A 26,643-nucleotide genomic window follows, 5' to 3' on the forward strand; every position below is an offset into this window, starting at 1 on the left:
TTCAGTGTGTCGCCAGGAAAGCTTTAATTGGTAAGAATAATGGTGGTTTTAAACGGCATTGCCAAATGCAGTGGGGATTTTCATGGCTTGGTGGCTGCTGGAAATGCCGTTCTGTGCTCGAGCACTCCGCATTGCCAGAGCCGAGTGCGGCACCACACGTCGGTATGCTGGATTTCCCTGCCTTCACTCACGTATTGCAAACAACAAATACTTCTCTTTACTTGCACTTAGGATTGAAATGGCTTTTCAGAGGTTCCCAGCACTTGTAGTAGTTTTTATCTAGGCGGTTGGAGGTCTGGAGGCCCCATTTGGTGACGGCGAGGCTGAGGGACGATTCGAACATGAATGCCTGTTGGGAAGAGGGAAGATAGGTTAGGGCAAAGGAGAAAAGGTTTAAATCCAGGCAAGGTGGCCCTGCTCCACCGCAACAGGACTTTGTATGTGTGGTCCAGCACTGCCAAATTCTGCCTCCTGGCTGATTAACCCAGGGGCAGAAAGCTCTTCAGAGCTGGCATCGCGACGCTGGTATTAACCAGGTCTCAAGAGTGACTCTGTGCTCCCTGCAGCCCCAGGAAAGCCAAGTTGTTCCAAAAGCTCTAGTTCAAGGTTCTGTTGGTGATCATCATTAGATTTTAGGGGGTGGAGAAAGGAGGACACTCAGAGGTTTTTCTTCTTTGTCCATAGGCTAAGACCAAAATTAAATTAATCAGCATGAAAATTCCCAGCTTCCTGCTCAGGCAACAATTTATGTGGGCAGATGATCAAAGCTGCCTGGCATCACATGTCTCCAAGGCAGCTCCTGGGAGCTGAGCAGTGCGGGAGGTGAGTGCTGCAGCAGTTTGGTCTGAGTACTTTTCCAAGTTGCCAGCAAGAAGCCAGGCTGTGCTTTGAAGGCGGCACTGTGCCATGCTGTATTCAAAATCCTCTAGCTCCCTTGGCTCCTTACCATGGTCCCTTCCGCAACCCTCTCAGGCTCCAGCTTGGCTTTGCTCGCCTTCTCAAAACAGTCGGCATCTGGCCCGTGCGGAGTCATCATGCTGTGCAAGCTGGCCCCTCCGGGCTGGAAACCTTCCTCCTTTGCTTCATAGTGGCCTTTGATGAGCCCCATGAACTCGCTCATGCAGTTCCCTGCAGGAGGCATAGAGAAGAGGTTGCAAGGCAGAGTGGCCTGGAGGCATCGCAGCTGGGCCGTGAGCTCCTTGAAACCCACAAGCTAAGCTGGGCCAGACAGTGGAGCAGAGGTTTCTAAGCCAGGTATCGTGAGAGGATGCTGGGGATCCTGCAGGCGTGGCTTGGAAAGCTGTACAGGTTTTATTCCACTCTTAATTATCTGGATTCAGAAACAGAGCTCCCTACCGATGGTGCATCGATGCTGGCAGACCTGTGCTTTTCCTACTGCCTCGAGCTGCTTAAGTGCTACACCTGCCTACGGGCTGCGTGGTGGAACCTGATATTTACAGACTTGGATCAGAGATCTTAAAGCACTGGAAAGGGAGTTTTCCATCATCATCTCCACGGTACAGGCACAAAATGCCTGGCCAACAGTCTGGTGGGAGAGCCTGGTCTGCTGTCTCAGGTTATAAGCATCAAATCATTTTGTTTGATATTCTTCTATCACCTCCAGTGCAGTCAGGTGCTTATGCTTTTGTTTCACCCATTATCCACCTATTTCTCAAGAGCCACTGTGTGCCCAAAGACAAGGAGCCAAATCCTGTCCTTCCCTGAGGAAGAATACTTCAAGTAGACCCTTTGAAACCAACGGAGTAGTACACCACTAACTTAATTAAGGATGGCTGTGTCTAATCACTCACTGCTTACTGAGTTATGCTCCCTGTAAGTACTGTAACAACTGCCGGCCCAGTCGCTCAGCTTTAGGACACCTGATGTGATTCATCTAAATAACACGGCAACTTTCTGCTTAGTGGTCAGTTTTTGCAAAACCAGGACAGGCTTCTGTGGCTGTGTTATATATAGCCCTTTTTAACCACTAGTTCAGTCTTCGTTAAGTACAATCCAGGGTCTGAAATGTTTAACAACAATAATAATTTAGCTCAAAGCAGGGTTGGCCTATATACCTATGCAAACTTCCATTAATTTTCATCCCAGGCTGCCAGTGTCTCGTGTAAGACTGGATTGTTATGGGCTTTTCATTGACCCCGCTCTGTGCTGCGCTTGGCTCATTTGGACTGTGCAGACCCGAAGGGCTGGGTGGCCAGCGCTGCCGCAGCAGGGCTCACAGCGGCACGGAGGGAGAGTGGGGCGGGTGAGTAGGAAACCAAGCTGGGACTTAAGACCTGAGCTGAGACCGGTTTCTTACTTGCTCACAGATGGCCTGTGTGACCCTCAGCGACTTAGGTGTGCCTCCATTCCCTGTCGGTGAAATAGTGTTGTCTTCTACAGGCAGGATGTTGTGAAGTTAAAATCCCTGAGTGGCTGTTAGATACCCAGTCCCAGCACGGTAAGAAGCATACAAGTACTGTCTCAGACATGGGGCAGTATATGCCCACAGTATAAAAACTGCATCAGACATTTTCCAACCTGTGGTCCAAAGACCCTAGGAGTAATTCAGAGCCTCCAAGGATGTAGAAAGGTGACCAAGAGAAGTTGGTATTTATCAGCTGCACAGCCACCTTTGTGTGTAAAATTGTTGTGGTATCTAAGGCAAATATTTTTGGGCCACCGTTGTTATATTTATACATGGGGCAAAGTTAGTGCAAGATGAAAACCGTGGCTCTGAGTGCACAAAATTCTCTGAACACAGGCTTTCCACTGCACCTGAGAAGAGGAGGCAACAGGGGGTTGCTGGCAAAATAAATGGGCCTCTTGTGAAATATTTGGAGAGAGAAGAGTTCAGAGCACTGAACCTGTGCTACTGCCCCAGAACAAGATTCTCATCATGGTACTAATTTCAGAGGGAACCAATGTCCCCAGTGCCTTGATAACTGGCCATTGCGGTGCCTGCCTTACCCACTCAGGCTCTGCCCTCCGTGCCTGGGACGAGCAGACAACCAAGTGGCTCATCATGAACCCAGTGTTCAAGCCTATGGCTGAGGTACTGTGGTGGGGTGAGTAGCTGGGGTAGCTGTATGGGTGCGCTTAGAATCACAGCATGGACAAGAGAATGAGAGTTATTTCAGCTGTCTGCTACCACAAACGAAGCAAGGTTGAACAACCTCATGTTCGTTAGGGCTCACGACGCATCCATTGGACATTAGCACAGCTCTGATGATGGGCAGCAAAGTAATTGTGGTTAACTAGGACTGCGTCTCACCTTTTAGGGTCTAAAAAAAGTGACTTGGCACTATCCCAGCCAGTCAGGAGACCTGTTTCCATGTGGGATTCATTATTGCAAATGAAAGCAGGATGACAGGCCAGGACTTTGCTGGTGGGATTTACCCAGATGGCTGCATAGCTGCCTGCTGTGCTTGCAAGTGCCACTAATTCTGCCAGCCCCCAAGATGCTTGGAGATATGTCTGAGTAACAGGAGGAGTTGGCTATTAAACTGTGGTTAGTAAGTGTGCAGAAAGCCTCTCAGCACTTCAAAGTGACCACAGTGCAACCTCAATAGCTTCTGAGATGGGGCCTTTTAGCTGTTGCCAAAAGGGGTGCAGGATGGGTGAGAGTCCCCCCTCGGTCTCGCAGGGCAGGGTGCCCCATCCCCACCCTGAAGGACAGTCCCATCTGGGGAATTGGATTTCTAGCAGCCATTCATTTCAACACATGGCCATGCTCTGCCAAGACGAAACCAAAAACTACCCGAAAGAAATTAGCTCTGGTGATGGCAGCCAAATTCCCAAACCCTCAACCAACTCTCTGCCTGAGAAGGAGCCCAGTTCCTGATCTCTGGCTCCTTACATGCCAGGGGTACTTCCATCACTGTGTGGGAGATGAAGGAGGGCTCAGGAGAGCCAGCTCTCCTTTGCTGTAACTCTGATCTTGCCCTACGAGTGGCCTTGGGCAGCTTGACACACCTCTGCGCTTCTCACCACTTGTGGTATCATGTCTTCCTTTCTCCTGTTCTTTGTCTATATACTCTAGTGAGCTATTAAGGAGCTCATGGATGACAGGACAATTTCTGACACACTTGTGCAATGCCAAGTTCAATATGCACCCCGTCTCTGTGGGAGCCCCTTGAGTACAGGCACATCCATCTATGCAGATGCAGCCAGTCCTCACCCCTAAGTTTTTCTGAGATGCTCTAAATAGGAACATCTTTGGATTTGTTCATTTTCCAGGGAGGACTGACTGGCTCCGAGCAGCTGACTGCAACTGTGCCAAAGGCAGCCTGTCAGACTGCTTCTTCCCTGCGCCTGCTCTCAAAGAAACGGGGCTTGTTTTCTTTCTGCAGCCCTGTACTCAGGAAGAACCAAGGAGGAGCAGACATACGGTGGTAGTATGGTGGCCGGAAGGTGTTGTTAGCCACCCCCCATCGCGGGGGGAATATGACAAAGTCAGCGAGTGCCACTCCAGGACGGGTCGACTTGGCTGTCAGGACGGTGAAGATAGAAGGATCCTGAAAAAAGAAAAGCAAAAAGCATGAAGGAGAGCAGGGCTCAGAGCTGTCCGCTCCGGTCAGCCAGCCGGTAAACCTGACCGACACAGCCTCTCCCTTGCCTAAACACTTCTACCACCTGCACCGCATGGTGCGGATGAGATTTGTGACCCTGTATGACAGCACCCAGCATCTCGATCCCATGCTGGACATGGGGGGAAGACATGGGAATGTGTGGCTCTTCCTACGAGCAGCTTTGGAGAGCCCTCGCTGCCCCAAGCACAACACCCTCGGCGCTGGAGGCATGGGTGGGGGCAGCCGCGCAAGGCAGGGTGCTGTAATTCCAGAAGCAGTCTCCAGCACTCCTCCTACCACAAGACCATAGCTTTTCCTTAGCTGGTTACAGAGGACAGGAACATCCTGCTGGAGCCATTTAGCCTCACCGCCCTGTTAGTTTACAAACAGGGAGAACAAATTTCAGATAAATTGTGGCTTGCTGCAAGGATTTTTGAAGCCTCTAGTCCACTAAAGTGATTTCTGGGCTTTGATCTCAAAACCATCCTTCTCCTGGCAGGTTTTTCTGGAGTTTAAACAATGCTTTCTGTTGGTTTTCTCACTAGAAATGCTCCAGTCTCCTTGCACACCCACTTACAGAAGCAGCACTGAGAGATGGCATCGCTGTGGGCGCCTCTCCCACGGGGCTGGTTTCCTTTTTAGAAGAGCTGCTCACATTAGTTTGGGCTTTATTTTCCGTGAGATCTAGAAATTATTGCAATGAAAGCTGCCAGCTCTTGAAATGAATTTCAGTGCTGGGCTCGGAGGCAGCAGGGGAAGGAGGCTGTGCAACTGCAAGAAAGAAACCGAGGCAAGAATTTGAAGCAAAAGTCTTTTTGCTGAGTTGCATGTTGTGTGTTGGCTTCAGCATTCAGCCCTTCTCCAGGGTGCAGAAATTCTATACTAAGCTGCTTAAAGCTGTTTAAGAAGCCGATCAACCTCCAGTTACGTCTTTCTACCACAAAAGAGGTGGTCTTTCTCTACAAGGGCTTGGTTTGGGTCCAGGGAAAGCAGTGCAAGAGATTTCAGACTGTTTCTTAGAGCACAACGTGGTTTTTAACGAGTGCTGAGCCCTTGGAGCTCGAGGTGATTTATCCACGAAGCATCGCTTTGCTTTACCCAGCTTCAGAACTTACCGCGTGGTCAAAAGCAACGGAATTAACGACCATGAATTTTTCCAGATGGTACTTGTACGGTGTGTAGTTCCCATGCCAGGCTACAACGTTGAAGGGGGAGAAATCCTACCAAAGCAGAGAGGTGGAGGGTTACTGTACACGGCCTGCCAACTCGCTGCACATATGCAGGGCGATGCTTTTTCCCAAATTCAAAATGGGTTAGTGGCGGGGAGAGTTGTGGCTGCAGCCTGGAGCACGAAGCCTTCAGGTACAGCCTGACATCGCAAGGATGTGATTTTCCTCAGCATTTCCATTCGTGAGCCTCAGCCCTCCCCTGGGGCTTGGTCTCTAAGGGCTTCTGAGTGTCCAGGCAGCACCTGAACCAGGCCAGCTGGCTGCCACGTGGGCTCTCGGTGAGGAAGCACTGGCTTTCCATAGCAGCCCCAGCTCCTCTTTTCTACTCTGCCACTACAAACACACGGAAACACTGAGGCAAAGACCATGATTGAGTCTTTGGGCAACCAAGTCTTCACAAACATTTTTTTTGAAGATGAAGGAAGCAAGAAAGCAGGGGCTCAGTCCTGTTCTGCTTAACTCAGCAGGACCTCCCAAGACTACGTGCATGTGACTGAGTTGCACATCCCAGGTCATTTACCGGCAGTCACTGTGCTCCAGTGTTCCCTCTTCTCCCAGAGCATCCTCACCTGCTGGGCTGAAAACAGCTTGCCCTGGTACTTGCTGATCACCGTGTAGCCCCCCGGCACTTGGCGGTCCTCAAACCATGCGACGGGCACCAAGAAGTCCCGTGGGTTGGCCAGGCCGTTGGCTCCTGTGAAAAAAAAAAAAAAAAAAGAGAAATGCCAGAGCTCTTGGGCCACCTGCTAGCACAGCGAGAGGCTGCTGCAACTTTCTGGCTTTGTGGGTGCCTTTCTGCAGTTTGAATGACCTCACTGCTTCTTGGCCCACAGCGAAACCTGACATGGTCATGTACTTCTCGTGCTCGTATGAGTAGGTAATTGTAGTACATCCTAGCGTTTAAGTCCATGCTCCCCTTATGTGACTAAGACAGGTCTCCCCTCGTTGCCTGCTGAACATGATTAGCATGTCATCCTCGATTAAAGTCATGCAACAACTAGGAATTAATCAAAAAATGGAGGGTGAGTGGCTCTCTGTTCCCAGACACCCTGCTGGTTGGACACAGCCATGCAGAAGTTAGAGGCATGTAATGAGGGGTCCAAATAAACTTCTGAATGCTTGCAAAAAGAGTAATAAAATAAGAGATAGTGGTACCTACAGACTCTGGGCACACTGAGCAGTTGGTTAGTGTGAGGAGTGCGTTTTCAAAGTGCAAAGCACCATATGGGTGCCAAAGCATTCTTCTTCTTCTCATTAGTATTATTGTTACAAAGTGGGTTTGAATTTCTTAGATAAAAATGCAGACATTACTACCTGCTGCGAAGGTTTAACAGTCAGTGCTTTCCTCCAGCTGTCATTTTTCAAGGGAAAAGTGAAGTCAGAATAAAGTAAGACCGAAATACAAAGGATCTTGGTCTCTGAGGGGAAGGCAGGTAGGTGGTGAGAAGAGGAGCTCTTATAATTGCCACCTCCTGAAAAAGTTTACAGGCAAGCGCACTCATTTTCTTTTCTCCAGAAAATAAACCTTATAATAGATTCCTGCCTTCTGGACTGGGCGGGGTGGCGGGGGGGGTTGGTGGGGTGGCGCGGGGAGAATCCACCACACAAACCCATGCCAACAGTGTCTGAAAAACCAGCTAATGGGAAAACTTGTTACAAACAGGCTGGAGCAACATCAGTCATCAAGTGGAGCAGGCACGGAGCACGAGAACTGGGTGAAGGTGGGTAACCTCAGCTGGCTGAGAGGAAAGCTGCTGAAAACCCACGGTGGGCTAGATGTGGAAAGAGATGTGCCCGACACGTCATACAGGAGAGATGCTTGAGGCAGGTTCCATGAAACAGCTGCAAATTGGGTCAGTTCCCCACTGTACAAATGACCATCTTCACTGTCACGGTGGCCATGAGATGTTTGCAAAGGCCCCCTGAATGCGGATGGGCCACGCCAAGCTTGTTACTGAGCGGTAACACCTAGTTAGGTTGCTTCAGGCAGGGCCAGCCTTTTAGATCTCACTGAGAGCTAGAAGTTAAGCCCAGTCTAGTGTGGAAAAGAACCTAAAATGAAAAAAAAACCCAACTCATCTCAAAACACTGGTCCAAAAGCAGAGAACTATTGGTATGGGGTTTGTGGTGACTTGTAGAGGAATGAAGGCGGTGGGTTGATTAACATTGGTAACATGCAGCTGTGGCCTTGCCTCGAAGGCAGTGGGTTGATGGACCTGGATGATGTGCAGCTGTAGCTCGTCCCCACTAAGTGGTTAAATAGCCCTGAGGAGTGTGGGAGAGGGTGGGTTGGTTGGTTGGTTGGTTGGTTGGTTGGTTGGTTGGTTGGTTGGTTGGTTGGTTGGTTGGTTGGTTGGTTGGTTGGTTGGTTGGTTGGTTGGTTGGTTGGTTGGTTGGTTGGTTGGTTGGTTGGTTGGTTGGTTGGTTGGTTGGTTGGTTGGTTGGTTGGTTGGTTGGTTGGTTGGTTGGTTGGTTGGTTGGTTGGGTGGGTGGGTGGGTGGGTGGGTGGGTGGGTGGGTGGGTGGGTGGGTGGGTGGGTGGGTGGGTAGCAGTGTGGTCTGATCTCTGGAGGAAGGAGCTACAGCACAGACAGTGTTGCAGCCTACTAGTTTGTGCTGCAACAACTGGTGCCCTGTGTGAGGCTGACTGAGTTGGACTCTGACTACAACAGCTACTTTAGCTGTTATGGGGCAAGTTCCACCTTCCCTCCCTGTGACAATCTTAGCAGCAGCAGCCAGGTGTTTGGTTTTTTTTTGCAGCAAGAAAAGTTTGGAGGCCAGCATTCCAGGGGTAAGGAAGATGAAATAACTGGAGCTGAGAACCTCCAGAAAGCTACCTGGGAAATCACAGCGGGGATGGTGGGGCTTCAGGTGCCATGCACCCTTGCCGTACCTTTGCTGCGGCAGCCAGAGGCCGTGCCTTTGCTACCTGTCATTGCCCAGCCCAGGGGCAGCTGGCAGAGGGTCTGTGGGTCACAAGAGCTACACCTGTGCTGGCTGAAAGTGGATCTGGGGCACAACACAGAGGTGCAAATGTGGTGCTGGTCTGAGTCCTGTGCCTCTGCTGCTTATTTTCTTGATTTCTAATTCTCCGAGGGGAATAGCTTCTGACACTAAGGCACTCTATATTCTAGAGCTCTAGGTGCCTCTGTCAACAGAGGTGGGGGGAAGAAACACACCTGACTAAATCTAAAATTTGGCTCCAAGAGTATCTGCTGCCTCTGAAATCTGCCTTTCCCTTCACTGGGTAAATTCCCTCCTATCACTCCAGCGTATGCCATGTCTGTTTGTAAGAGGCCTCAGTGATGACTGCCTTTTGAGTTTCTTTTGGTAGGAACATGTTCAGAGCCAGCAGACGGGGACTCCCAGACCAGAAGGGTAGAGAGAAAGTGGGAAAGAGGATGGGAGAGAAACAGTCTCCAGCGCCAGGGGAATCTCAGAACGACTGGGTTGTCACATTTTTTGGGGGGGATGCTTGCTCTGCTGGGGAGTAACAGTGCTGGGATAGAAAGCATCTTCGTGAAGGAGGGCGTGCGTGGGAGGATGTATTACATAGGGTATCAAAAGGTGGGTTGGGACTTGCAGTTCTTGCCTGTCCCTATGAATTTCACTGTAAGTCTGATGGGAGATTGTTACCGATGGGTCCCAGGTCAGGCAGCTCGAAGTGTGCCCCGTACACCTCCAGGAGGTAACCTCGGGTCTCTCCAAACACCTCCACGCTGAAACGCATTCCTTGCTGGAAAATAAAGGAAGATACTAGGATCCTCCCAGGATCGGGAGGTTTGCTGACAGACCTTGAACAGCTGAATGCAGAAGCTGGCTTGCTTCAACATCAGGCTCTGAGCCACAGGCAAGGCGCAGTCAGCTTACCTGGATGACACAGATTTCGTTGGGCTCCACTAGCATTTTCCCAAACTCAGTTGTAATGAGCAGTTTCCCTTGCTGGGGCACTGTGGAAACAAAATACAGGCAGAGGAGCTGAAGTAACGTGGTGATTGCCACCTTCTCTGTCCCCCCAGAGCACCCAGGCTCCAAGGCAGAGCACCGGGCCTGTTCTGACCCTGCTTCACAGCGGGACCGGGCTCCCTCGCCTGTGCGGAGCCTGCGGCAGAGATGCCCATGCTGGATGCAGAGTTTCCAGACCAGCCCCGTGGCCTCCACGTCACACAGGTACCTGCTTGAGGCTTGGCCATCCATCACCTCCTGGTCCCTTGATGGAGCGTTTGTGCCACAGCCCAAATAAATGGGACTTGCTGTGGTTTTGGCCATACGTGTCTGTCTCATGACCTTCACGATAAAATGGTGCACATGCCCATCCTTGTCATAACTGTGGTGGCATGAGATGGCTGGGAATAACTAATTCTCCCTACTGCTGAGGGTGGAAGCAATGCTTCACTAACGTCCGCAGTTTTCCATGACTGTCCTTGTGCAGGGGAGCTCACATTTTGACTTAAAAACCTAGCAGATTTACAACACCTGCCCTAGCACTTTTACTTCACAGTAGTGAGGGAGGTGAGTGAGAACAATTTAATAGCTATTTGATGGGGAAAATGTTTCTGTTGGTGACCTGAAGGCATTTCTGTCCCTCGGTCAACCAAGACACAAGCAAATATCAGACTTATGATATCGCTCAGAATATTTTTTGGCATATATGTACTTTATGTGCCAACCTCGATGCCCAGTGTGGCAGCCTGGTTGCCTGAGGCTGGTGGAGCACGGGAGTTAAGCTTCCATCCCAAATACTCTTGGACTGCAGCAACGAAGGCATCTAGCTGTAAGCTGTTCAGAAATCTTGAGGCTTATGTTTTCCAGAAAACCTCCGCCTGTGGTGTGCCTCATACCGGTCAGGGGAGCACGGGGAAGCGATCGCTGAGCACCGCACCAAGGGAGCTGTGTCACTGCTCAAAGCCAAAGCTGAGGTCTGGCTCAGAGGGGCGCTCCCTGAGCTGCGCAGGAGCAGTGCAACCCACCCAGCAGCCCAGCTGGTGCCAGACCACCACATCGGGATAGCACGAGGGTGAAGCCCACCCTCTCCTCCAAATCTTGGCTGTTGGGCCCAAGGCTTTGGAAGAACAAAGAGGCAGCAGGTGGCAACCCAGGTAGACCCTTGTGGGGGAAAGGACAAGCCAAAGCATCAACTCACCAATCAGGAAGTCGCCATCTGAATTATAAAGGCATCTAAAGAAAAAGGAGAACTGGAAGGTCAAGATGCTGTAAGCCCCAGGCACTTACACATGCCACGACCACGGCTGGGGGTTTTGAGCTGGAGAATGACGTGGCAGAGGTCTCCCCTTTAGCACCAGAAATGCTATTTGCAGGTCAGTGAATGCAATATACTGGCTGGTGCAGAGGGAGGTTCAATATGCCTGGCCGGGAAGCAGGACGTCCTCTGACCTCTGCCAGGTCTCTGCTGTTGTGGCCATGGTTGCATCAGACGTTGTAAACTAGGGAGCAGGGCTGGCTTCCCCCATGAGCCGCTGCAGGGGTAGCAATGCCTGTCAGAGGCTGTGTGCATGGTGACCTCCAAGGAGCAGCTCTGGTCCCTGAGCCAAGAGCACCTGGATCCAACACATCCCCTCTTGTTGCACCCCCATGTCCAGCTCCTTCCTCTTGGAGGCTGCATCCCCACTCCTCCCGTGCTTGGCCATGGAGCACAGCCTGCCATGGACACCATGAGCACCACCCAACATATGGACACAGGGACATAAAGACAGTGACACTGTACACGTGTGGGCAGCCAGCCATGGGCACCCGAGCCTGCGGAGCAGCAGTCACTGACCTGTTGAGCATGGAGGTATTGCAGACGAAGACATGCACGGCAATGCCGTTGCGTGCTCTGGGCTCGCCGGCACCGCACAAGGTGTGCAATCCCTGCGGGAAAGCCAACGCATCAGGAGTGAGTGGTGGGCACGGGGCAGGGGGCAGCCCCCTTTTCTCCCCTGATCCCACCCCCGTGCTGGGCTCACCCTCTCTCCTTGCTTCCCACACCACTACCAGCCTTCCCATGTATGGCTTTTTGCCAGACATCTTGACTTTCCTTTAATAGATGAAGGATTTCTTAAAAATCCATGTAAGCTGGTGTTTTCCAGCCTGGGAACTGGGGAGAGCTGCAGGTTGGGGTTTGTGTGTTTGGTTTTGTGTTTTTTTTTTAAGAGTTCCTTCAAAGGCAATGAAGAAAATCAAGTCCACTGTCAGTTGGTGGATATCTGGGAGCCTCTCCCCCCTCCCACAGACGCTCTGCAAGCCCAGCAGTGGCAAAACTGCTGCTGTTAGCCCGACGCTGAGCATCCCACGTGCCCCCCCACCACCCAGGGGCAGCAGCGGTGGAGGGTGCCCTGGCCCCTGACTTACGCTCACAAAGTCCAGCTTATTCTGAGGGGCTTTGGGGATCTCGAAAGGTTTCCATCGCAGCTAGATTCCAGCAAACGAAAAGCAAGAAAGGGATGCCAGTGGTTATAACACAAAAGGTGGCAATTCCAAAGAAAGCAGACCCCCGTGTGTCCCCCCGCCGGCTTCCCTGCCCTCTGCTAGCTGAGGTAGCTTTCTCTTTCCTCCTTGCCTTGCTTAATTTGGTTTACAGGTTTCTTTTGATTTATGGCACTTCTTTTCCTTTTTAATCATAATTTTGTAAAATAATTGGCAGGTCTGTGCGGTGCAAAGGTTAAAAAAAATAATCCTATTTAAAAGCTGTCTCTCCCTCTATTACTAACAACACTACTGACAGCAAAGAAATTCAGTTCAGCTGTCTTTGCACAGCCAAATCGTCACAGCCCTGTGCTCCGCTCCGTGCTGGATGACTCACTCCCTCCATGACCTGAGCTTAACGCTTCTGTTTGCTCCACCTCATTTTCTCCACATCTGAAGCAGAAAAATCTCTACCTGCGTGAGTGGGAGCTGCGAGCAGCGCTAATTACTTCTTAAAAAGCCTGTGGAGATCCTCAGGCAGAAGGTGCTAGAAATGTCCAAAGTATTTATTACTGCTAATATTGTGTTAAGGGTCTTTGCAGCTCTTGGGAACAAGGTGCTGCAGCTGAGAGCTCCTCGCTTGGGGGGTTCAGTGCAGGCCAACCCAACCCCCCCAAATCAGGAGGATGCTGACACGGCAGCTGCCAGATGTATCCCCTGCATCGATGCGCTTGACCCCAGAAGAAAGTGCTGTGACTCTGGGAACCCACAAAAACATTTTCTGGCTTTTAGCTACCTGACCTGCGGGTTCTCAACATGTTTTTAGGCTGCTGCCCTGAGAAAACAAAGTTTATGGGACTCTGTGTCTGTGCCTGCTGCTCCCCAAAATTGTGAACTATGTGAAATTTTGGCTAAATTGGAAAGGGATACAAAGTTATTCAATTCCCCCAAGCCGTGTTGCAGTTTTCCAACACCAAATCAAAATGTGGGTGCCCAGGCAACTTGTCAGGCTCTCCAGAGAGCCGGCCTTGGGAGAAAGCAGGCGGCTGCACCCAGCCAGTGCATCGCCAGCAGCGCTGAACGAAGCAGGGGCTCGTCGCTAATTAATCGGCTGCACCCCAGGCTTGGCCCCGCAGCTTGGCCCCCTCTGCTCTGCTCTCCAAAGCCATCTGCTCCCCCAGGGCATCCCACCACCACAGCCTCGTGGCAGCCCTGGGTCACCGGGGTTGGATCCATCCCTCCTCCCTTCCGCCCCCCATCCCGCTCGCTGCCTGGCAGAGGCATGTTTTCCTCCCTGGGAGACCCGGGCAGCTCCGTGCCAGTGCCTGCTGAGGGTCACACTGCTGGGTGGAGGGGAGGAGGCTGCCGGAGAACCTGTGTGTTCTGGATGGAGACACCAAATGCATCCGCCAGCAGATCAGCTGTGACCCTTGCGAGACATTGGCACCTCACAGATGAGCCAGTGAGCCAGTGCTGAACCTCAGGGTTTGCTTTCAGCCCTCTTTAAAGCTTTTTTTCCCCTTTGGCTTCCAAGACAGCCTTCCAGACGTGAACCAGAGCCAAAGCAAAGCATGGTCAGAAGGTGCTGCAGAGCCTGCTGCCACCCCCAGCAGCGGGACCTCCCCCAGGTCCCGTTCATTTCGGGGCATCTGTGAGGGCCAGCGGTGGTGGCTCAGAGTGAGCTGTTCCTCCAAGAACTGTTTTAAGCCTTTGGGGTTGGGAATTGGGACCCAGTGGGTAGAAACCGTTGGGAAATACGGACAAAAAGGACACGCAGAGGGACAAAGAGAGAAGACCCCGAAAACGAGGGGGAGAGAGGCGGTGGGGAGGGAGAACAGGGGAAAGAAAAGGAATAATGTCAGGTATAAAGATGGTCTAAATAGAAGCAATTTTTCTGGCTGAGGAATACAGAAGATGACAGTAAGTCTACAGACGAAGTACTAAGTATAGTGCAGTCCCTGCAGAACAGCTCCATTTTCACTTCGGTCCCTGTGGACACCTCCACAGCTGTCATTCCCGTGGGACAAGGGGAGCAGTAAGTGCGTGTGTCATCCAGCCTGTTGGTTGCAACTGAAAATGGTGTCTGGCCCCTCTCCTCTGAAATGTTTGCAGACTGCAAAGCCACTGCCTGGCTCTGCGCCGTTTGTCCACCGTGTCTCTGCTGCACTTGGGTGTCACCAGCGCAAGAAGAGAAGGAGCGCCCTGAGCCAGAATTCCAAGACAGCCAGTGGCAGCCAGCACCAGGTGCTTAAAATGGGGGGGGCTTTTAGTGTTGTTTCCTTGCTGCAGCATCCGTGAGCCTCCTGAGATATGGCACCTCTGTGCTTACTATTATTTTATGGGGTTTTATCTTCCCAAGGTTTGTCCGATCCCTTTTTGAATCCACCTGCATCCTTTTGCAAGAAGCTCCACCGCTGACGCTTTTTATTTTTAATTTAATGTGACGTTTGATAATTGGTATTTGTTTTCCCCCTGCCTTTTAATCATAGCTTCCCTTGGTCATCTCTATTCCAGGCTGGAGAGCTTTCCTTTGTTCCTGCATTTCTTGCACAGATGCTACCCATATTTTTTCATCACCTTTGTCCCCTTTTCTGTTTTGTCCCCTATGCCTTTTATAATTCTGTCGTTGTCTTTGGGCAAGGTTAAAGGATATTTTTTCCCATTGACTTCAAAGGGCTTTGCATAAGGTGCCTCCATATGGCCATCCTTTTAGATGGATGATGATTGGGAAAGCTCCCTAAGTGAGCTGGGCAAAACGCAAAGCGCCGCAGGGAAGTGTCGGTCTTTTCCAACAAACTGAACCTGGTCCCTGGCTCTGCTTCAGAGAGGATGAGAGGGAAAGCAGGAAGATGGGTCCCACTTACTGCTAGGAAATGATCCCTCTGGGTTTGGTGATTGCCATGGAGAGCGGTGAGAGAGAGTGGGCAGGAGCTTTGTGGCTGTTCCCTTAAGTAAAAGATGTGCAGCATGTAAATGGCTTGAGATGCTGGAAAGCCAGGCATCGTGGAATTACTGTGACCGTAAATAACCACAACAGTAGATGTGGGCTGCAAAAGAGCATCAGAGAGGGATGAAGTGGTCACAGAAGTCAATGGATCTTCATCTGAGAAGGAGCACCAAAGGCACGTAAATATGAGCCGGTCACCACTCCTTTGTCAGTGGCTGGAAAACATATTCCAGCAGAACTGGGAAAGTATTTAGACAAATGGGGAGGCCGCTGGGAGGCTGGAAATTAGCTAATGATGATGCATCAAAGGACAGAACCTGAGCAGAGTGAAAACTGATGGCCATGAGATGATGTTGAGAGGAGAATGGCGGGAGGAGATACTCAGCTTAGCAAAGCCAAATGTTCTGGGGCTGGCAGGGAAGAAATCATGATTAAAGATGATGGCAAGGCTGTAACAGAGGAAGACAAATGCCATGTCTCTGCATGACTCTCCAGAATGAAGCCTGATTTCCCACAAGGGCTGCGGAGAAATGGGCTGGCAGCCAGCAGCCTCTCCAGAAGCGCAGGGAAGGAGGGGGTGGATGGCAGAGACATGCTGCTGCTCTGCCTGCCGGGCCCGGGCATGATGAGCCTTTGATGGGGGACACTGGAGAAGAAGAGAAAGCGGCCTGAGAGGTGGCCAACAGGAGCCTCCAGGGGAGATGATAGAAAGCACAAGTCAAACCCTGTGACACCGGGAAGCAGCACAAGCATCCATCAGGGTGGGAAGCAACAAGCATCACCTCAAGGTCTGTCTTTCCTTGGGTGAACCAAAGGTGAGGAGCAACGGGTGGCACCCAGGACCCCAGCCCCTGTGTTGGCCAGCCCCCCAGCTCCCTACGGCTCTTCTCAGACCTCTTACAGCTCAGCACCTTTGCACCCCTGTTAGCTTAATCGCTGGGCTGTCATCCTGGCAGGACCAGAGCTCTTTCCAGCATGGTTACCTGGTTGGGGTCAGGCTCAACTTCATCCCAGTTGTGTGTCAAGTGGCCTTCCTCGAGAGGCTTGAAGGGTTTGTGGCAGACTGAAGGTAGGATCCGATACAGCCAGCTACAAAGAAAGAAAAGTCCTGGATTAGCCTGGAGAAGAGGTTAAACCCTCTGGGTGGCTGCCGGCTGATTGAGCTCCTGAAGGCATTAATAACATTTATGATGGTGGCAACTGGGCCAGAAGTATTAAATACCAAACACTAGCTCATAGGCAGAGACTGCCAGAGAGATGGCTTTTTGTTATAGGCTCTAATTACAAATATATGCTGTTCTATATAGGTAAATGCCTATATGTGTGTTTACCTATACATACATTTACATTCTCACACACACCTATATATATGTATATAAAAAATAAAGATACAGCTTTATCTGTCACTGCAATACAGCCACCTCTGAAGTGAAATAAAAACCTATTTAACCACAGCTACAAAGCCGGCCGGACACGGGATGAGCGCAGTATCTAACTGTACGTACAGAGGAACCTTCAGGAGCCAGAAGGTCCCGTCCAGTATCTGAATTTGGATGCGCTACTGCAAGAAGCATCCTATGCCTGGCTGGCCACGCCCATAGGACCACCAGCAAGCCCATGCAGCGAAGGCCAGAGTTTTATGTGGGATGCTGTAGGAGGCCTTCCATGCCTCCATTGCCACCTGGGACTGTCACTCTCCTTCCTGGCTGCCTGCCGTGTCCCTGGCTGCAGCCCCTGCTGCTCCAGCAGCTGCAAACAGCATCCGCACACCGTGCACAGGTGCAGCCAAGCCTGAAACTGGGCTTTTAATCAGGCAGGTGAGCAGAGGTGATGGGGAAAGCCTGAGACAGGCAGGGCTGCCAGTGCCTTTGATGTGTTAACAGGGGTGGTTGCAGTTTGGGTAGGTGGGAGAGGGGAGGAGGGAGCTCTCCCTTGAGAGCTGGAAAATTTCCATCAAGGACGTCTTTGTGCAGCAAACAATGATTCATCCCTTTCCCACGCACACCGCGAGCTGGCACCAGCCCCGAGAGCAGAGCTCTGCTAGGCAGCTTGGATGATGCATTTGCCTTTCATTTGAACGAACAACAGAAGGGACAGAAAAGCCACCGTGGGAGAAGTGAAATGAGAAATGCATCTTCTGCAGTCTGGTCATGGATGGAGCATGACGCCTGGGACAGAGCTCCAGGACGCTTGCTGCTGGCTGGAACAAGCCGTCCCCAGCAGTGCTGGCAGCACGGGGTGGTAGGCAGGGTGCTGGGTGCCTGGCTCTGCTCTGAGCCCCTGGCCAGTCCCAGGACTGGTACAGCCCAAGCTAGCGCCTCACCAGCCCGAGCCCATGCGCAGGAGCATCCTGAGGAAGAGGAAGGGCTCCTGCTCAGAGGCTTGGTTTTGACACTGTCCATCAGGTGCTTACCAGTGCCAGTCGCAGCAGCGCTGAGGTGCTCAGGCTGAGACCCTGAGATTGTTTTGCACAGCACACACAGCCCACTCAGGACCATCTGGCCCCCATGAATATCACCTCCCCTTCCTCGCCTTGCTCAGAAAACCACTTTCTTTCCCACCCCAACACCTCCTTTCTCAGCATTTTTGTAACCCACTCACCCCACTGAAGCCTTCCCTCTCCCATGGTTTTCTGCCCTTGTCTCTCTCCCGGGAGCTTTTTCAGCTGGCAGAAGGCACTGGTGGCCCAGAGGCAGCTCCTCCATCGTTCTCTGCTGCATGCCCCAAGCGCCCCCCATCACCCGCCCGCTGCTGGGGGTCACAGTACCTTCGCTTGTTGGTGGGCCGGGGACAGGTGAAGGCAGAGCCCGAGAGCTGCTCAGCGTACAGGCCGTACGGGCAAACCTGAGGGTTGTTCTGAATGGGAGGAGAAGGAAAAATAAGGAGTGAGGAGTGGCAGCGTGGGATTTAACTGTGGAGCCCCTGACAGAGCACAGTGATGGGCGCCCAGCACCCCGATGCCATGGCGTGGACTCTGCTCCTGAGGCTGTGCATCAGCCCTGGAAGCTGTATCTTCTTGCTCCCATGATGCTGGGTGCCCCACGGGTACCACCCAGCCCCCCAGCCCCTTTCCCACACGAGTGCCCTGAGGAATCGGCACAGCCATGGAACAAGCTGCAAGAGGGCAGTGCTCATAGCACCAGCAACGGGAGCGTCAGGGAAAAGCGGGTTATTCCCAGTGCTTACAGATTGCAAAGCAGACTGTTATCATGCCCAGATTTTTCTGAGGAGCAAGCATTCAGAGGGGTTGCCCCAGAGCCTCGTGTCTAGCTGGCTTTCCAGAGGACAGACTCCCAGCAGCTGCACCTTTGCTTCTCCGCTCCTGCGCACTAAGGGCCCCCTTCTCCTCCTGCCCTCTGCCCAGGGGAGGGGTGATGGAGCAGGCATTTGGGTGGCTTGCTCCTTCCTCCTGCCCGTGCTGTTTGCTGCCTGAGAGCAGGGTGACCTGTGTGGGAGCCTTTGCTGTGTCTCAGGGTTTCTGCGCAGTGCCAGTCCTCCTGCGGAGCACAGAGGGGACACCTTCCCCTTCGCAGAGCCGTGGGTACCACTAGCGCAGGTTTAGCAGCCCTTGTGAGTTCACGACTGAAGGACAGATTCCTCCTTTTCAGAGAACAGAAACGAAACATTTTGATCTAAGTAGGCCAGCGTCTATTTGTTTGAGATCAGCAAGAAGCAAAGGCATCCAAGAACTGCAGGAAATATCCCGGTGGGACAGTCATACGCCATTTGCTATCCCATCTCCCTCCTGCAAGGTCTAGTTTAGCATCCTGTTACCCTGCTGCGGCCGAGCCGCTCAGCCATCCATACGGCATCAAAGGCTGCCCTGACAGGTGGGCAGAGGGAAGAGGTAAAGCTCTCACAACCCACGTAGCTTCCAGCCTTGAAACTCCATCGTGTCCGTATGAGTATGCAGTGAAGCAGGGGGATCAATAGCCCTTGTCATTTTTATCTTAGCCAGCACTACTGCAGATGCCAGTCTTATAAATACTGCAGAGGGGAAAGGATCCACCTCTGGGACTGGAGATTTTTTTGTGTCTAACTCGTTTTCGGATTTTTCTGTTAACCCTTTGGACACCGAGGCCGACCTCTGTGCAGATGAGGGCACCTCAGTCAGGAGCTGGAGGGGTCCTCCTCCTCCTCCTCCTCTGGAAAGCGGTGCTGCCCGGGGACATCACGAGGAGCACAGCTCACTGCCTGTTCAGACCAGCAGCCACCACTACCAATCTCCCAGTTTTCAGGTGCCTCTTTCTTACATTTTTTCTCCAAGCATCTGCTATAACCAGTCTCAGAAACAAGGCACTGCACCAGCTGAGCCACCAGTCTGACCCAGCACAGCACTCTGTCTTTTTTGTGGGCACACCATAGGCTGCAATGCAGACCCGGGGGACATATATATGCATTTAACGCGCCCTTGTGTTGTGTGTTACCAGCCACACCAGCACACAATGTGTAAAACGTCAGAGCTGGGGAGATCCAGAGAACTCAGGAAAAGCAAAGTGTAGAGCTCCCAGTTTGACTTTAATTCTACTGGGCTCTTTGCACAGAGGATGATGAGTTGCTCCAAGAGATGTCATTGACTGAGCATCAGATGCTGCCATCCGAGCACGAGGGATTTCCAGAGATCCAACAGAGGGCACAGTCAGCCTCGAAATGTGCGCTGGTGTACCGGAGACCAGGGCAGGAGAGATGAGAACACTTGAACCCTTCAGTTCTTGCCTTTGCAGACCAAGTGGCTAGTGTCACATGGGTCACCATTCCTTTCTTTCAAACAGAATGACACATGATTTATTTTCATAAAACATGTTCATAAAACGTTTAAGAATGGATCTGTTTGTTTATATACTACAGGCATTCATGTCCCCTCCCTGCAAAGAAGCTGCTCTCCTGCCCAAGGCTTATAAACCAGCTTTGACAAACCCAATTCCTACAGAAATTCCCAAAGCTGCTTCTTCTGCACGAGCACATCTCTCTGCCAAGCTTCAAACTTCTGCTCTGGTTTATTCCAGAGCCGGTGGCTTCCTTTTCCGTGCCACTTGTATCACAGACTCCTTTTGGAAAAAAACCCTGCTGTTGAGCAGAGGTCATTTAAGCAAGTCTTAACCTCAAGGTGAAACTTGGAAGCTCGCAAGTAACTTAAAAATAGAACGTATGAACAGAAATCTTTAATTCTGATTTTTGCCAATGTCTTATTATTCCAGTCCTGCATGAAGAAGGATCCTGGAGACTTTCATGGTGGCAGAGAGGAAGGAAACACGTTAAGATGAAAAGAAGCCCCAGGAACAGATATTCACTCCATTGCATGTAATTTTAATAAATCACTTTAAAAAAACTCGGTACCTGTCCCTCTGGTAAAGCTCCTGGGCAGCGTGGATCCTCAGAAACATGTTCATTTCCAAATCCTGACATGTACTGTAAAACAAACCACACAGCTCATCAGCGATTTGAAAACACAAGCTAAACCTCTCCAAACCACCCAGTCATCACTTCCCCGTGTGTTTTTCCAGGCTCTTTGTGTGCATTAAGAATTTCTCAAGTCATCTACTTGCATATTGCCACAGGCCATTTCCACAGTTTCTAGGTTCACTTCAGTAGCTAACTTGTGGCCTGGGAAGCACGGATGGGATCTGCTCTCCTGCCAAGTCTGCACATCTATTCTGACCACACTCTGCAGCATGAAGGCACTTGAGAAATAAGCAAAATATCACATATCCAGTCAGACTGTATCAAGAACAACAGGGTGATGTACAGGAAGAGGTGAGCACCAGCATTCCGGAGGCATGCTAGCACCATCCACATTGGACCTGACTTCACTTGAATAAGGGATGTTGCAAGATCTGCAGACTGCCTTGCAAATTTATGCACTCACATGCTCAGGGGCCGAAAGTGGGAGCCATTTGGTTGTCACGTTCTTGTGATACAACCCCATGACCATCAAGAAAAAGGTCAGGATGTAGGTGGGATGAGGGAGGAAGGGAAACTCACCTGGGACTTAAACTGTATCACTGATTTGCCCTAAATAAGCATCGCCCAGTGGGGCGTGAACTGTCCACCGTGGCGGTAAGTGAGAATTAATCCATTCCCGGACAATAATCTGATTTTCTAGGGCAATGTCAATAATCTGATTTTCTAGGGCGATGTATACCGGAAGGACCCATGGCTGGAACAGAGCTGCTTGCCCTCCCGTGCCTGCCCTGCCTGGAGCTGCGATGCTCTGCGCGTGGCTAAAAGCCACGGGATCCCAGGGGACGTGGCTCCCGGCTTTGCGGCACTGAGAAAAGCCCCACGGTAACCCTGAGGCACACAAGGGAAGCCGGTGTAACAGAAACCTTTGCTTTGCACTGACAGAAATGTAAATACAGTCCCTTCAGATCCTATAGAAAGGCACGAAGCCACCCTGTTGAACTCTGCGTGAACACGGAGGTGTTTTGGCAGCGATCAGTGGTTCAGCTCCGTGGCCTGGGGAGAGAGTTAAATATTAATGCTCCCCTCTGTCACCTGCCTTCACCCAGCAGCGCTGGGATGGCAGAGCCCAGGATTGCCAGCGCTTGGCTGACACACACACTGCCTGTGCCGGGGTGGCTGCGGCACTGCCATGCGGCTGCACCCCAACAGCTGCCGGGGGGCTCCAGCGCCGAGACACCCCGGCAAGTGGCAGGGACCCCCCTCGGTGCGGCACCTGGGAGGCAGAGGTCTGGCACAAAGCCAGGGGGACAAAGCCCCTATACCTGCTTTATTTTACTATTAGAGTGCCTGGATTATTTCCCCCAGGCGTTCTCATCCTTGTGCAATTTGCAGCCCCCCTCCCAGAAATTTCCAAGTGTAGCACACAGAGCAAACCAAAAACCGCCTGCGAAACCCAGTGGTTTCCTCAGGCACCTTCCAGGGATCTGTAAGAAAACTCCTTTCCCAGTTGCAGCCAGGCTGGCTGGAAGCCCTGCTTAGCCTGGCCCTGAAAACATCTCACTTTCCATCAGTTCGGGGAGGATATTTCTCTCCTTACAAACGAAAGTGCATCACCAGGACTCTGCTTTCCCCTGCAAGAAGCATATTGATATGCAAAGCAGCAGGTCACCTAAGCAGCCTTGGCAAATGTATTGTACTGGAGCATTTCTTTTTTTTTTTTTCCCTGCCCTTTTTTTTTTTTTCCCTCCCCTCTTTTAAACGGAAATGCAGCAATATCTGATGGGACTGCAGCAGTTCCAGAATTAACTGAGACCTTCCGCACTGCATCCTCCTCTACCAGCCACATACAGGTGGTGGGAGCATTTGCCTGCGGGGCAGCCTAGATGAAAAGGCGAAGAAGGGAGGAAGAGGAGGAGGAGAGAGGCAGGCTCGTTTTCTAGAGGCACAGCCAGCAAGGCCCAGCAGGTTCTGCCATTATTAGCACAGCAAGGAGAGGGTTAACACAACGTGCAGGCTGCTTTGCTGAGCATCACTTGCAAGATGCTCGACTTGAAGCTGGTGGGGGACTGGGAGGAGACAGTCCGTGGTCCTCGGGTGGGTTTGTCTGGTGGTAACCAGCATGTGCTGCCCAGCAGCCCCCTGCCACGCTGCTGGGTCCAGGGGGGAAGGCGGCACGGAGACTTTCGCTGTGAGAAATCCATCGTCCATCCTTCAGGCTGAAAAAGCTGGTGAGCCACATAGCTGGCCTGCCCGTTCCCATCGCCAAAAGCCCCTTTGCTCCTGCCTGCTGGGCCAGGGGACTGAAAGGAACCCGGCTCAGCAGCGAGGACCTGGCGCCAGCCACTGCGCAGTGCTCACCACCGGGCAGCGGTGCAGGCAGCATCTGCTGCCTTCCTTGGCTGTGCACCACCGGGGGCTGTGCACCATCGGGGGCTGTGCACAATCATGGGCTGTGCACCACCGGGGGCTGTGCACCACCGGGGGCTGTGCACCACCGGGGGCTGTGCACCACCGGGGGCTGTGCACAATCATGGGCTGTGCACCACCGGGGGCTGTGCACCGTCGGGGGCTGTGCACAATCATGGGCTGTGCAAATCATGGGCTGTGCACCACCGGGGGCTGTGCACCGTCGGGGGCTGTGCACCATCAGGGGCTGTGCACCACTGAGGGCTGCGGAGCTGCTGCCACCACCCAGTGATGCAGGAGGCTGGGTGCTCTGGGGCAGGGGAGCCGAGGCAGGGAAGAGGTGGCGTTTGGGAGAGGGTGCCATCACCCTGCTGCCCTGAGAGGGGGGCAGAAGCTGCTGCATCATTGTTTGGTCAATTGATTCTTCCTTGCCAAGAAAAAACCCCAATTAATCCTCAGGTAACTGCATCGAGGGCCAAAACAAAGACATTGGCAGGACTGCAGCCACGGGAGGGGAGACATCATCCTCCCGGTGATTTATCACCCCGCGTGTGGCTCCAGGGTTTTGCCTGGATGTTCAGAGTGGCTTTTCTCATTCGCTTGGTTTATTTTGTCTTTCCCTGTAGCAGACCTGAGTCTCTCTGAGGATTCTCTCCCTGGCACACCCTTAGGGGTCGGTGTCAAACACCACTTGGGCTGCCACAAAGAGCTGGGTCACCCAGCTCACCGTGTGTGTGGAGGCATCATGCGCCAGGGCTCTGGGGCACCGCACTGGGACCCTGCCGGTGCAGACCTGTTGGGAGCAGCGGTGCAAGTGCCAGGCACATCACAGCCCTTCTCCCTGCCAGCCCCCTGAGCCCACCTCCTGCCTCTCCATTGGCATTGCACAGGGTGCCCCCAAGACAGGGGAAATGACCCCTTTCTGCCCACCCAGCACCTCCACCAGAGCATCCTTCCTGGGTGGCAGAGATCCGGCAGGATGGAAGCCAGCCCTTCTCCATGAAGTGGCACAGCGTTTTCAGTCCCACACAGCCTCCCCCCAGGTCTCTGCCTGGCCTCCACAGTCCCCAGCCATGTTCTGGGCATCTCCAGGCTGGGTGGGTTAATGGGCACTATTCTGGTAACTGGGCAAGTGATTTCTTTGTAGAACAAAAAGTTCTCTGTGGTCCTTGTTTTCACTTTTCCTTTTAATTACTGTTGTTATTTTGTTCGAGATCCTGTAGCTTTATATGCAAACAGGATCTTAGGAATTCATCTGACTCCTCTTTGTTTTTCGTTTTGTAGTTTTTCAATAAAATGGGAGAGATAAAAGCTCAGCACGGCATAAAAAATTCAGCAAAGCTCATTGATTGGAATAACTGGGATGCAAAGCAGAGTGCTCGCAATGGGTGTCGTGCTCTGACCTATAAACTATAACCTTTTGTTCACCGGATTAGACAGCAGGCATGGGAGAAACGCATTTGAAGTCTGAACACACAGACTGCAAAATAATTAAGGTCCTTCTTCAAACACTGCATAATACATTTCTCTATCAGCTTGTGCTGCAGGACACGGGAAAACAATATTCATCACCCCACAAAAGGCACGGCACTTTGTACTGGCTCTGTCCAGCCAGCACCACAGCGTCTAACACAAACCCGCAGGAACAGGGACACGAGCATTTGGGCAGTGAGCAGAGCAGGTCTCACCCCCTGCATGGGGCTCCACAGTCTCCCTGAGGGGTAAAACCAAAGCACCCAAACTGGAGCTCTGCCCGGTGCCACCACGGTGCCATGGGGCCAATATCCCTGGCAGGAGCTGCCGCCTCCCCGGCGTCTTGCCGACCTTCTGCTCCAAAAGTGCTGGGAGTGGTCCAGGTCCCAGACCCTTCCTGAAGAGACCTGCCCAGCTCCAGCATGGGGGAACTTGGTGGAGGAGGGAAGAGAAGGGTGGATGCCAGGAGGAGCGGAGAGAAAGGGCGAAGCAATGGTCTTGGGGGAAAGATGCCGAGGGAAGTTGGCTGGGGAGAGGTGACAGTGGGGTGTGGATGTATATGATGCCTCAGAGGAGGTGCTGGCACAGCAGCTCGTTCCTCTGGCCAGCTCTGGGCAGAGCCGTGCTCAGCCTGCAGCCACGGTCACACCAGCCAACAAGGTGTTAGGGTCTGCTAGGAGTGAGTTGAAGCTGGACATGGAAGATGCTGTCTTTGGTACTATATATAGGGCTACAGCTCGATATATCCTCACTACATAAAGCGGAGCTGCAGCTGTACATGGCAGATGCTGTCACAGCCGTGGCAGAAACCAGTGCCCACCCACCCAGAGTGGTGCAGGGGCAAGGCTGCCCCACTGCTGAAAGAGGATGGTGAGAGCTAGAGGTGTCGGGGACAGGCAAGGAAGAGGCACGGTGACGTTTCACTGTATGAGACAGGACTCGTCAGAGATGGATCAGCAGACCTGTAACACCGTGGTGTAAAATAACAAACACGGCGGGAGGTGGTGAAGGAGCACATCCATGTGTCTTTCGGGTATATCCAGAGCCAGGAAAAGGCTTAGTGACAACCACAGCCCCAGAGTCTGGGGAGAAGCATGATGGTCCTGCACAAACCCTTGAGACCCACCACGTCCTGGGGCCAGCCCTTGCCACTCACGCACCCTGACGGCCCCGGGGCAGCCCCCCAGCAATGACGAGATGCTGATGAGATCCAGGATTGTAAGTCTCGTGTTCCTACACATGAACGCCAACCCCACCGCATCCCACCCTTCTCCCCAGCCTCCCCCATGCTGCAGGAACGGCGGCAGGGGAAGCTCCTGCTGGCTGCCCCTCTGGGGCTCGGAGAGGGGGGCACGGCTGGACCCCGATGTGCCAGCGTGCCACGTGAGGGGTGCTGAGAAACTGCCCTGGAATGGAGCCGCTGCTCCCCTGGGCTGCCGCAGAAGATGGTGGCCGGGGTTGCAACATCTGGGCAGATGTTGCCAGCCAGATTTCATAGGCTGAGGGGGAAACACCCCCTGGCAGCGGGGGCAGGAGGAGGGGTGCTTGCAGAGGGTGGGGGAAGGACAAATCATGTGATGAAGAGGTCCTGTGCTGGGACAGCCTGACCAAGAATAGTTTCCAAAGAAGGAGAAGAGGGAGAGAAAAGCCTGTTCATAGATGAAAAGCGGCGAAATCCTTTACCCCAAGAGAGCTTTAAAAAAACACACCTTGGAACACCAAGAGGTGCACACGCACTGACACCAAACCCAGTGTCGGCAGGGAAGGGGTGTCCGCAGCCAGCACCGGGGGTCGCAGACACCGACTCCTTACCTGAAGGCCGGTCATCTTCCTCCTGGTCTTCCTCCTCTTGGAGCAGCCACAGAGCCCTGGCCGGTCCCTGGCCGAAGCAGCCTGCGAGCGAAGCCTGCTAGCTGGCTGGCCGAGCTGGGCTGGTGGCAGGGTGACAGTGCTGCAAGTGAGAAAGTCCACAGGAGTTTTCAACCTGTTTGCTCAGCCCAGTCTGTGTTTAACCAAGCACCAGCCCTTCGGCGCAGGACCAGCCCGGGATCCGTTTGAAGATGATAAGCAGGGGGTGAGGGGGACTGGGTTCCCTCACTGCCACTGTTCCTCTTTAAATCTTAAAAATGGGGCTGTATTCCCCACCCATGGCGTGGCAAAAAAAGAACAAGGTGTTTAAGAACAAAGAAAAACCACTTTTGCAACGGTTTTAT

General features: G+C 52.5%; 1 protein-coding gene across 1 annotated transcript; it reads right to left on the minus strand.

The window, feature by feature from the left end:
• Positions 1 to 26,402, minus strand: HGD (homogentisate 1,2-dioxygenase). Its single transcript, XM_005231091.3, has 14 exons — positions 26,243 to 26,402; positions 20,486 to 20,557; positions 17,916 to 18,004; positions 16,132 to 16,237; positions 12,148 to 12,207; positions 11,576 to 11,667; positions 10,940 to 10,974; positions 9,667 to 9,746; positions 9,433 to 9,532; positions 6,367 to 6,491; positions 5,684 to 5,788; positions 4,388 to 4,514; positions 947 to 1,128; positions 1 to 349 (listed from the first exon to the last, which is right to left on the minus strand). Exons 1-14 carry the CDS (start codon positions 26,255 to 26,257, stop codon positions 218 to 220), a joined length of 1,320 nt encoding a protein of 439 aa, XP_005231148.1. The 5' UTR covers positions 26,258 to 26,402; the 3' UTR covers positions 1 to 217.
• Positions 26,403 to 26,643: the final 241 nt, after the last annotated feature.

Source organism: Falco peregrinus, chromosome 6 (assembly GCF_023634155.1).
Source record: "Falco peregrinus isolate bFalPer1 chromosome 6, bFalPer1.pri, whole genome shotgun sequence".
NCBI classification, from domain to species: Eukaryota; Metazoa; Chordata; class Aves; order Falconiformes; family Falconidae; genus Falco; species Falco peregrinus.

What these genes read in the sequence shown, in the direction of transcription:
- HGD (XM_005231091.3), bottom strand. An exon ending in ATAAGCTGGACTTTGTGAGC is followed by an intron (nt 11,668 to 12,147) that starts GTAAGTCAGGGG and finishes GCTTTCCCGCAG; the next exon opens with GGATTGCACACCTTGTGCGG. An exon ending in CCGGCCACCATACTACCACC is followed by an intron (nt 1,129 to 4,387) that starts GTATGTCTGCTC and finishes TGCCTCCTGCAG; the next exon opens with GGAACTGCATGAGCGAGTTC.